Source organism: Heterodontus francisci, chromosome 3, assembly GCF_036365525.1.
Source record: "Heterodontus francisci isolate sHetFra1 chromosome 3, sHetFra1.hap1, whole genome shotgun sequence".
NCBI lineage: Eukaryota > Metazoa > Chordata > Chondrichthyes > Heterodontiformes > Heterodontidae > Heterodontus > Heterodontus francisci.
This window is the reverse complement of record NC_090373.1, coordinates 161598490-161610770: the sequence shown is the minus strand read 5'-3', so window position 1 is coordinate 161610770 and position 12281 is coordinate 161598490. Positions and strand designations below refer to the sequence as shown.

Below are 12281 nucleotides of genomic sequence, written 5' to 3'. Positions count from 1 at the left end.
AATTAACTTTGATAGTTGGATGTGGCCACTAAGGTAGAGACAACATATGAGACCCTTAGGAACTAGTTCTCCTGGAAGAATTTAAAACTTCACTGCCTCCGTTAGTACGAACCCACATAGAGAACCAGAAGGTTTCGACAGCCAAAGAGACAGCTGAGATCGCTGATGATTACAAGCTTATTTACAAGCCCAAACCCTTTTTCCATCACCCCCCACAAATCCGAGAAGGATAGAAGTTGGGAGGGTGAAAGAAAGGCAAGTAACTGGGGACAAGAAGGGAAAGCTGCGAACGCCCTGGGATCTCCTCTTCAGGCCAGAAAGGAAGATGCTGAGGGTGGAAGTGAGGTCCAAAAACCTAAGTGTTTCCATTGCCACAAGGTGGGACACCATTGTGCAGAATGCTGGAAGTTGTGGGGGACTTATTGGGGTACACAAGGCCAATGTAGAGAAAGGGGCCCTGACCGAGAGTATGACAGATCAGACTGTAGCTCTGACTGCAGCTGTAAGGCCAAGTGCAAAAATCGTTGCGAGTTTGGGGAACATGAACAAGATACCTGAGAGTTATAGGGAATTTTTGTCAAAAGGAAAAATAATTCCCTATCCCTCAAGTGAAGCAGGTAAACCTATAGTTATACTTAGGGATACACTGGTATTGGTGGGGAGTATATACCCGTACCCTTATATCGGGCGCACCTCGAGTGTGACCTAATGTCTGGAACAGTAATCGTAGGAGTTGTCCATAGTTTGTCAGTAGATGGAGTTGGCCTGTTCCTGGGGAATGATTTGGCTGGAACGAAGGTAGAAGCTTCTCCAGTAGTCACGGAATTCAAAGTGAAGTCAAAGAGCAGTTGTAGGAAAAGGTTCTAGGATTTCTTCCTTCATGTGTAATGACCCAAGCAATGCCTAAACAAGTTCCATTGCCAGAGGTCAAATTGGCACGACAGACAGATAGCTGAATATCTGAAACTTTCTTTGGGGATTAGGATAATCCAAAGGAAATGTTCAGTAAGTCTTCTCTGATGAAGGCTCAGCAAGCCGATCCAGAGTTAAGTAAAGCACAATCAGCTATAATTGATGCTGAAGCAAAGTGAGTGTTGGAGGCCTACTATATTAAAAATGGGATTCTGATGAAGTGAAGACCTCCTCACAGACCTGCAGATAAAAAATGGACAGTAGTTCACCAGATAGTGGTACCACCCAAGTATCACAGGGAAATATTAAGGATAGCACATGAAATTCCTATGGCTGGTCATGTGGGGATCCGGAAGACCCAATCACGTATAAGTCCACATTTTTACTGGCCAGGTCTTTACAAGGACACGGTGCAGTTTTGTAAAATGTGCCATATGTGCCAGATTGTGGGAAAACGCAACCTGCAATAAAACCGGCACCTCTAATTCACATACCAGTTTCTAGGGAACCATTTAATAGGGTGTTGGTCAACTGAAAATAAAAGCGGGACATCAATATATCACTACTGTGGATATGGCTACTCAGTTCCCAGAGGCCATTCCCTTGAGAACAATTTCTGCTAGGGTAGTGGTAGAGAAGTTAACCCAGTTCTTTACTAGATATGGATTACTGATTGAGATTCAGTCAGACCAAGGTTCCAACCTTATATCTAAAATTTTCCAGGAAGTTATGAGTAATCTGGGTATAACAGAGTTAAAGTCCTCAGCATACCACCCACAGACACAAGAGGCTTTACAACAGTACCATCAGACCCTCAAAGCGATGAATAGCCCCATGATTGGGACAATGGGCTGGAATTTCTTTTGTTTGCCACCAAGGATTCACTTCATGGGCTGGGTCGCAGCGCGGGGGCCAGTAAAATGCTGTGGGGAGAGGCCCACCTCGACCCGCGACGTCGAGAAGGGCCTGCCGCATATTACTGGCGGCAGCGGGACCTTGGTACGGCCCCCCCCACCCCACCCCCGCACGGCGGCAGCACCACAATTAGCATATGGTCAAGAGTACTTACCTTTGCTGATTATGCAGCCCACCGCCTCTCCACTGACACTACTGGATTTTTTGCTGAATGGGCGGCCGTCACGTGCCGTCCCGTTCACGATTTGAAAAGCCGGCAGGTCCTCAGAGGCAGAAGTTGTTGCCAGCGAAGATAAGTTCTGTTATTCAGGGTCTCACTCTGCATTACAGAAGGGAGGAGGGAGGGGGGAGATTCAGGGGTCTAACTCTGCAATCTGGAAGGGATGAGGAAGGGGGGGAACATGCAGAGGCCTAACTCTGCATTCTGTAGGGAAGGAGGGAGGGGAGGATACACAGGGGTCTCACTCTGCATTCTGAAAGGGAAGGAGGGAGCATACACAGGGGTCTAACTCTGCATTCTGAAAGGGAAGGAGGGAGGATACACAGGGGTCTAACTCTGCATTCTTAAAGTGAGGAGGAAGGGAGGGATACACAGGGGTGTCACTCTGCATTCTGGAAGGGAGGGGGAAGGGGCGGACATGCAAGGGTCTAACTCCACATTCTGAAAGGGTGGAGGGTGGGGAGGGATACACAGGGTTCTCACACCGCCTCCTGAAAGGGAGCAGGTCTGGGATTACTGGAGGGAAAGCTGTGCTGGCATGAAGGGAGGTACCATGTACCATACCTCCATGAACAGTGTACGCTCTGTGTTTGTGAGGGCGCAATGGCACACTAGGCACCCTGTATGTGGGGAAGGTGCCAGAAAGGGCAGGAGCATTAAGGTTTTATGGATGGTGGAGGCAATCGATTCAGCTGATAGGATCTTGATGTGGTCATGCTGTGCCACTCTGAGTGGTGGCCAAGATGGGCAATGCCATGGCACACCACATAGTTAATCCAGGAAAGCAGCTGATGTACCCATCAACACCAATCCATGCCCTGTTAGGAACCTTCAAATACATGCAGGGTTCAACTTTATTTATCACATGGAAATCGGTATGGCTCATCCTACATTGTGTGATCCTCTGCACGTGAGGATCTGTTTGCGCCAGAGGCAATATCAACAGGCAGGTATGATCCACGTAGAGGCCCCGGGTTGTGAGCAGCAGCCCCCAAGGGGAGCCCGCCTTGGTGTTATCAATTTTGGAAAGTGTGAAAATAGATAAGTCCCCTGGGCCAGATGGGATTTATCCTAGGATTCTCTGGGAAGCCAGGGAGGAGATTGCAGAGCCTTTGTCCTTGATCTTTATGTCGTCATTGTCGACAGGAATAGTGCCGGAAGACTGGAGGATAGCAAATGTTGTCCCCTTGTTCAAGAAGGGGAGTAGAGACAGCCCTGGTAATTATAGACCTGTGAGCCTTACTTCGGTTGTGGGTAAAATGTTGGAAAAGGTTATAAGAGACAGGATTTATAATCATCTTGAAAAGAATAAGTTCATTAGCGATAGTCAGCACGGTTTTGTGACGGGTAGGTCGTGCCTCACAAACCTTATTGAGTTTTTCGAGAAGGTGACCAAACAGGTGGATGAGGGTAAAGCAGTGGATGTCGTGTATATGGATTTCAGTAAGGCGTTTGATAAGGTTCCCCATGGTAGGCTATTGCAGAAAATACGGAAGTATGGGGTTGAAGGTGATTTAGAGCTTTGGATCAGAAATTGGCTAGCTGAAAGAAGACAGAGGGTGGTGGTTGATGGCAAATGTTCATCCTGGAGTTTAGTCACTAGTGGTGTACCGCAAGGATCTGTTTTGGGGCCACTGCTGTTTGTCATTTTTATAAATGACCTGGAAGAGGGTGTAGAAGGGTGGGTTAGTAAATTTGCAGATGACACTAAGGTCGGTGGAGTTGTGGGTAGTGCCGAAGGATGTTGTAGGGTACAGAGGGACATAGATAGGCTGCAGAGCTGGGCTGAGAGATGGCAAATGGAGTTTAATGCGGAAAAGTGCGAGGTGATTCACTTTGGAAGGAGTAACAGGAATGCAGAGTACTGGGCTAATGGGAAGATTCTTGGTAGTGTAGATGAACAGAGAGATCTTGGTGTCCATGTGCATAAATCCCTGAAGGTTGCTACCCAGGTTAATATTCTTTCTTTTGGGCCTCCTTATCTCGAGAGACAATGGATACGCGCCTGGAGGTGGTCAGTGGTTTGTGAAGCAGCGCCTGGAGTGGCTATAAAGGCCAATTCTGGAGTAACAGGCTCTTCCACAGGTGCTGCAGAGAACTATGGAGTGACCTCTCCATGGCGCATGCCTGGGCAAATTTATGGAGGTTGAGAGTTGCCCAGTCGTCAAAACCCCCCTCTCGGCCTTTCTGGTGGGGTCCAAAGGAGTGCAGGACACGACGTTTGGCACCAGTATGGCTGCAGGAACTGCCGGAAATAAGAAGGCATATGGTGTGTTAGCTTTTATTAGTAGGGGGATCGAGTTTCGGAGCCACGAGGTCATGCTGCAGCTGTACAAAACTCTGGTGAGGCCGCACCTGGAGTATTGCGTGCAGTTCTGGTCACCGCATTATAGGAAGGATGTGGAAGCTTTGGAAAGGGTGCAGAGGAGATTTACTAGGATGTTGCCTGGTATGGAGGGAAGGTCTTACGAGGAAAGGCTGAGGGACTTGAGGTTGTTTTCGTTGGAGAGAAGGAGGAGGAGAGGTGACTTAATAGAGACATATAAGATAATCAGAGGTTTAGATAGGGTGGATAGTGAGAGTCTTTTTCCTCGGATGGTGATGGCAAACACGAGGGGACATAGCTTTAAGTTGAGGGGTGATAGATATAGGACAGATGTTAAAGGTAGTTTCTTTACTCAGAGAGTAGTAGGGGCGTGGAACGCCCTGCCTGCAACAGTAGTAGACTCGCCAACTTTAAGGGCATTTAAGTGGTCATTGGATAGACATATGGATGAAAATGGAATAGTGTAGGTCAGATGGTTTCACAGGTCGGCGCAACATCGAGGGCCGAAGGGCCTGTACTGCGCTGTAATGTTCTAATTCTAATTATGGTTGCTGTGTATCTACAGGACCCACATGACATGACATTGGATGTCACAGCACCAGTGTCAGAGGAGATTGCTCATATAGAGAGGGTGGTAACATGTCTCTGAGCCCTGCTCAAGGATGACCTGCAGCCCATGGGCTCCGGTGGACATCCTCTGCCTTTGGTCCTCATAGTGGCAGTGATTCTCAAGCCTGATGCCTCTGAAGCCTTTTAGGGGCCCACAAGAGACCTTAGTGGGGTCACACAGTCAGTAATGCACCACTGCATCAGGGAGGTCACCGATGCCCTGCACCGGAGGGCCAGTGAGTATGTCCGCTTCAAGATGGACTCTCACAGCCAGGCCCAGAGGGCCACTGGTTCTGGCACCATTGCCAGAGAACCATAAGTTGTAAAGTTCAGAGACTGCACTCATATGGCCATCAGGCCTACTGCCAGGCTACCACCTACAGACCTCTCTAAAGGAGCCCTCTCAATCTAGGTGAAGCTGATATGTGAACACCGCAGATGCTTACAGCGAATGTGTGACCGTTTCTCAGGCAGCTACCATGACACCTGGGTCTTGCGCCAGTCCCGGCTGCTACCGCTGTTCACTGAACTGGCTCAGATGGAGGGATGGCTTCTTGGAGATAAGGGCTATGCTTTGCAGACATGGCTCCCGACGCCAGTGAGAGACCCCACCACTGCTGCAGAGGAGAGATACAACGCCGGCCACTGAGCTACAAGAGCTACCATTGAGCAGGAGATCGAGATGCTGAAAGACCACTTCCAATGCCTATATGGATAGGGTGATGCCCTGTACTACAGGCCAAAAAGGCCAGCCCCTTTCTTTGTTGCTCTGCACAACTATGCACCCAATAGGGGCCAGGCCTGGCATGATGAGGAGAGATTCAACAGGATTCCTCCTCGGACTATGAGGACCTACAACATGAAAGACACATGGGAGGGCAGATGGTACCCAGACTCTGCACGCAGGGCGAGCAGTGAGCCAGGGATGTGCGACAGTGGCTTATCAGACAAAGGCTGTCTGCGCCATAGGAACCGACATGAGCTCTGCAAGCAACACATCACCCTCGCTCACCTGCTGTGCACCAGTCCACATCTGCAGCATCCCTGTGTAAACCATTAGAGGCAGCAGCTGACGAGCCAATGTCCATATCACTGCAGCCGTGGAGACGCTCATGAGTAATGGCGGAATGGCAATGATGTTATTGCATACGTTGGCTCTCCTGAGGGGCCAACGGTGCAAAGGGATGTGACACTGGCGCTACATGCTGGCACACATCGTTCACACAGAGAAAAGGACACACAGGTTGGTGAGGAACATTTAGTGAAAGACGTATTTACATTGCTGTGACACCCGTGAATTCCCATTTGTGTCAGTGTGTTCTCTGTAAACCTCTGTAATACCTTTTATGGTCTATTTAAGTCTCACGTCCTGGAATGTGCAAAATTAAGATTATTCACCCAGGTGCGGCACGCTTACAAGAAGGAATGTTACACTTGAGTGGAAAAAGAGGATCGCAACTTCACAGGACACTGGGTCACAGCAGGGTAAGTATGTGGCAGCAAAGCAAAATGTGCTGAGGTAACTCAACAGGTCAGGCAGCATCTGCGGAGAGAGAAGCAGAGCTAACTTTCAGGTCTGAACTTGAACAAGTTAACTCTGTTTCTCTCTCCACAGATGCTACCTGACCTGTTGGGTTTCTGCAGCACTTTCTGCTTTACTGCCAGATTAACAGCAGCTCCACTCTTCAGCAATCAGGTAAGTACTTCTTTGACAGCTGTCAGGAAGCAGGTGCTGGGGCGCTTAAAACAGGGCCCCAGCACCTGCTGCACAGCTGTCAAAAGGTCTCTCACTGCGCCGAATGACCTGCCTCTCGCCACATAATATGGGGAGGGCGGCTCGGCGCCGTGATTCTAATGAGCCCCCGCGCGTAATATCACGGGGGCTCTGTGGCAGCCGCTAAATGCGGGCGCCCTACTGAGTAGAAAGGGCACCGCCGCGCAGCGCCCGAATATAATTCAGCCCAATGTGTCTACTGGTTTTAGTCCTTTTGAATTAGTTTATGGACATGAGGTAAGAGGTCCTCTAAAACTAATTAAAGAAAAGATTTTAGAACGGAGGGACGAATCTTCCGTGTTAGATTATGTATCAGTGTTCCAGGCGCGGCTCACAAGAGCCTGCAAAGAGGTTCAGGAACACCTGAGAACTTCCCAAACAATAAAACCTTGCCAAAGGTGAATTTGCCGAAGCACAGGTAACCTACCTAGGGCATATAGTTGGGCAAGGACAAGTGTTTCCAAGAAAAGCAGAAGTACAGGCATTGATGGAGTTCCCTGCCCCTACTGCATGTTTGTACCAAATGTTAGGCCTATAGCTGCTGCACTGACAGATATGCTACTAAAAAAGAAAGCCAAGGTAGTGTGGTCAGGGAGAGTGCCAAGCATCTTTTGAAAGGTTGAAAGCCATTATGATCAATGAACCAGTGTTGGCTGCCCCAAATTTCACTAAGCCCTTCAAGGTGGCAGTTGATGCTAGTGACCTGGGGGTCAGTGCAGTCCTGTTACAAGACAATGAATCGGGGATAGAAAGGCCAGTGGGATACTTTTCTAAAAAGCTAAATCGACATCAAAAGATATACTCAACAGTGGAAATGGAATCCCTGGGCTTATTACTAGCTCTTAAGCATTTTGAAGTCTATGTCCACCACAACTACAGAGAGACATTGTTATATACTGATCATAACCCCCTAGCCTTTGTGGAAAAATTCAAAACCAGAATGCCATACTATTTCGATGGAGTTTAATATTACAGCCCTATCACTTAAAGATTATCCACATTGCGGGGAAAAATAATGTAATTGCTGATGCTTTGTCTAGAATTTAACTTCACTTTGAGTTATCTGAGTACAAAGATTGTACAAAGCAGAACTGTATTAGTTACAGGTGAAGAGTGAATGAGTGCGTGTGTAAATGTGTTTTAATATTTTTTACATCTTGTTTATTCCCACACTTTGTAATGAAACGCGTTTAAAATTGGCCTTTCATTCCTCCAAGGATGGAAGTGCTTCCATTTTATAACATTTTTTGAGGACTCGTCTTTTAGAATTGTGGAAATGGATTCCTTTGGAGGACTGAAGAGATTACATAGATGCTGGACTTGTTTTTTTTTAAATAAAAAGGTCACTTAAGGACTTGGGGAACTTTGTTTAAAAATAAACACTTACTGGATGTCACATGCCCTAAGCTAAATCAACAGAAAAGGCCTTGGTGACTAGGGGAGTTAGTTACAGAGAAGTGACATGTCAAGATTTATGGTGGTCAACAGTTGGTTGTGTTTTGGATATTGTTTTCAGTCAGTTGGGGGTCAGCCTGCTAAGAGATAAGACACCAGTTCATCCTTTCTCTACCTCTCTGAGAAACCCTGAGAATTCAGTGTGCTAGCTGAAACCCCTGATACTGCATTTCTCCTGGAAAGCTTGCCAGATTAATCTTCAATGTCACCTAAACAGAACTGCTCCAAAATGACATGTATTTGGGATGCTAGAAAAGGGATAACTGATATCATTCCATATCTTATCCTTTTCCTTCAAGAATTAACAAATATTTGGCCAAAGTGTTTTTTTGTCTTTTTTGCAAAGGGATTTTTCCTTAACCGCTGTGTGTGTGTGTGTGTGTGTGTGTGTGTCTGTTGGGCTAAGTTAGAAGGGAACTTTCATATTTCAATGTGTGTGCTAAAACTTTGCATCTTTACTGAATAAGTCTTGTTTTATAATCACAAAATTATCAATTTATTACAGAAACCTGGTTGGTGGATTTTATTCTGAAATAAAAAGAGTATATAATTGGTAGTATCGGTAACTGGGTAAACATTTAAATACATGTTGTGACCCTTGGAGAAGTGTAACTAAAGGAAGACAGTGCACTCCTCCAGCCTTGGTCGTAGCACTTACAACACACAGTGTAAATACAACTGCATTTTATAACTGGTTAATAAAGTACTAATTAAAAAAAAGAAAGGAAATGTTATACATGCCAACATCCTCAAGCACTTCCCAGTTATGTCAGGTGTTATCTATCTTAATTTGCTCTGTCACTCATTTCAATATGATCCCAGACACCAGGATAATAAATCTACCCCATGCAACAATGAGCCATTTGAGTTCTCAATGTGAAGGTGAGAAATGAGTGTCAACTATGGATAATTTGCAAGCCCTCAGTCGCTAGAAGTCATTAGGAACAAAGACAATTTATAAATCGAGAGAAAAAACTGTCCATCTGCTGAATTTATTGAAACCTGATTATTTAAACTCCAATCTTTAACTAAATGTTTAAGTGTTTTCATTTTTGACATCAGCTTCAAAACACATGATGACATTTGGAAGTGTGTCTGCATGACTTGCATGTGGTGTATGTGTGATAAATAGGGCTTCCAGCTCCTCTTTCTCCTCAAGTATGAGAAAAGCTTTTGCTCCTGAGAGAAAGAGGTCCTTTAAAAAACAGTAATGGCACACATTATAGTGTGATGAGGTACAAGACTATATATCACCATACCTTTCTGAATATATTGGGTTGCAAGAAGCAGAAGCTGGTTTTCTAACTCTGTTAGGTCCTTTATTGCCACATCATACATTATATAAATCCCTCGCTGGTCCTGAGTGTGAATGATACCGTCCTCGGTTGTGTAGAAATCATCATGGTTCTCAATCTCTGAGAATTCCATAAATTCGGTGACATATCTCTATAAATGTGATTATAAATATCGATCAATAATTTACACTCACTTGACAGTTTCTTTCTATAAACAAGTTAAGTCCAATTTGTCCCTTTATCTTAAAGGAGCAGTGCCTTTTAGTGGACACATTTAGCATTCTGAAAGTGTTCTTTCAGCGTGTCAGCACAGAATAGTTATTCACATTGTCAAGCCACTGATGATAATTTGCAGGTTACAAAAAAGTGCCCCAAATCTATCGGAGACCTTTAAAAATGGCCGCGGAGCGGAGCGCAGCGCGCTGATAAAATTCAGCCCATAATATATTACACGTTTTTCGTTCTTGCACAATTTTTCACACACCAATTTCTGATATGCTTAAACTTATTTATTTTGTTAACACCTAGTTGAGTTCCCCCGGCTAGCCAGCACTGTTACGTACTTACCCAAGAGACCTCCCAGCGGCAACACTGGCTCGCCACAATGCCAGCTACGTTGGTAATGCTAACATCAACCTACATGCTTGATACTGCCTACTTTCTTCAAATTGCTGCCCTTCACAGTAGCTGCCTTCCTATCCCCCACTCCCCAATCAGGCATCAGGCTGACCCACCACTGCTGCCACATGCCTATCATTCTGTGAACACTGACTATAGCCCAGCAAAGGTCTGAGGTTTTCCCCCAGCCTCACCGGAAGGCTAAATGCCACATTTGCAGTTGTTGTCATGCACTTTCAGAATCAATGGGCTGAATTTTACTAGCGTGCGTGCTTTGAAGATGGCAGTCCACCTGTGCAGACCGCCTGTCGCAAAGCTGCTGCGATATTTAGCGCAGCGGCTCATTAGCATTGACATGATGCGTCATCACCACCCCCCCCCCCCCAAATTATGTGGCGGGAGGGGGCGAGACATCTGGCAACGTGATCGGTGTTGGGGCAGCTGAGGAGCACCTCCTTCCTGACAGCTGCCAAATACTCACCTCAATACAGAATACTGTGGATGCTGGCAATCTGGGGCAGAAAAGCAGAAAGTGCTGGAAATACTCAGCAAGTCTGGCAGCTTCTGTGGAGAGAGAAGCAGAGTTCTTCCCAGGACACCTCCTGCACCTCAGAGGAAGAGACATCCTCCAAGGAAGCAGCATCCCATGACAATCCCGCCCCTTCCAGCAGTGCGGATGCAGTCACCTCAGTGGGAAACTGGTTGGCCTTAAGGTGTGGTTCACAAGCTGGTGAGAGCATTGCCTGAGCAGCTGACTGAGGCTGAGAAAGACGACGCCCCTGAAGTTAGAGGGTTGTGGTGGACAGGCTCATGCTGAGCTCAAAGCTACTGATGACCCTCTGCTGACAACAGCACAGGGTATGCTGGACCTGCAGCAGCAGTCATAGCAACATTTTGTGGAGATGCCACAAGCCCATGCGCAGTCTTGAGCGGACGATGGGGAGTCCATCCAGGCCGTGACAGCTGCCATGTCCCAGGCATTTGAGCACATGGTGTCATACATGGAGAGGACAGTGGCCCTCCTGGTGAGCCACATTCCATTAAAACGCGCTGACTTGCAATCCCTTGCCGAGGCCATCAGATCCATAAATGTGGTACAGTGAGAGAGGGTCCAGGAGTATGGAGACTGCCCCTGGCCCTGATCCTTTCCGGGACAGCAAGGAGGTTCAAACGAGCCTTGAGCTGGAGGATGCGAGCCTGTGCGCCATATCTGGGGTCCCCCGTCAAGGTGCATCCATTGTGGCCACCGGCCCCTCCGTCCTCCGCCGGTAAGTCAAGCTCCAGCATCCACAAAGTCTGAAAAGAGTTGTGCACTGACGTAGGAGTCCCCCAGCCAGCCGGGGCCCTCCAGGCCTTGTGCGCACAAAGGACGACGGCCAAAGTCATCCATAGCCAAATGGAAATCAGATCAGCAGCTTTCCTCCAGTCAGGCTGCTAGCACAGAGGTGGCACCGCAAAGGAGTACCCACAAACCTTTCAGAAAAACACTGTTACACAAATGTAACAGTCCGTACGGGTGACAACACTGTAAAAATTTCAAACTCTAAATCTTCTTCACTAACATCCGTTTTGCTTTTACTGTGTGAATGAAGTGTGCCGGCATGTACCGATCATGTCTCCTCCCATTACATCATTGGCCTTTAAGAACTACCAATGTATGGAATAACATCATTGCCATGCCAGTATTACTCATTGCATCTCCATGGATGGACAATGGTTCAGTCCGCTGTTGACAGTAATGTTGGACACAAAGCTGTTGCAGATGCGGACTGCTACACAACAGGTGAACGAAGGTGCTATGTGGCTTGCAGAGCCCATGGTAGAGAACCTTTGATCAATAAGGCATTACTGTGCCTCTCTTGCTCGCTGCGCGCTCTGCATGCAGAGCCTTGAGGTTCTCAGTCGTCCCATGCACCTTTCCTGCTGTAAGCCCTCAGCATCCTCATCGTCCGAGGAGGAATCTTGCTCACTTCTGTCCTCATCCTGCAAGGCCTCCCACCCACTGAATGTGTAGTTGTGCAGAGCACAGCAAACAGCAACTATACAAGCTACCCTTTCTGGCTCGTACTGCAGGGCACCACCCGATCTATGCAGGCAGCGGAAGAGCATTTTCAGTTTGCTCAATGGTGGCTCTTGTAGCTCCATGGCTGGTGCTGT

At 47.2% G+C, this 12281-nt stretch overlaps 1 protein-coding gene across 4 annotated transcripts in view; it reads right to left on the bottom strand.

Moving 5' to 3' along the window:
- Positions 1-9407: 9407 nt before the first annotated feature.
- LOC137353201 (putative uncharacterized protein C6orf183) overlaps positions 9408-12281 on the bottom strand; it is an 89542-nt gene continuing 86668 nt past the window's right edge. For all 4 annotated transcript variants that reach the window (XM_068019258.1, XM_068019267.1, XM_068019277.1 and 1 more), the window contains one exon: positions 9408-9657. In XM_068019258.1, coding sequence (XP_067875359.1) covers positions 9409-9657 — 249 coding nt within the window. In that variant the 3' untranslated portion in view covers position 9408. The remainder of the gene's footprint in view (positions 9658-12281) is intronic.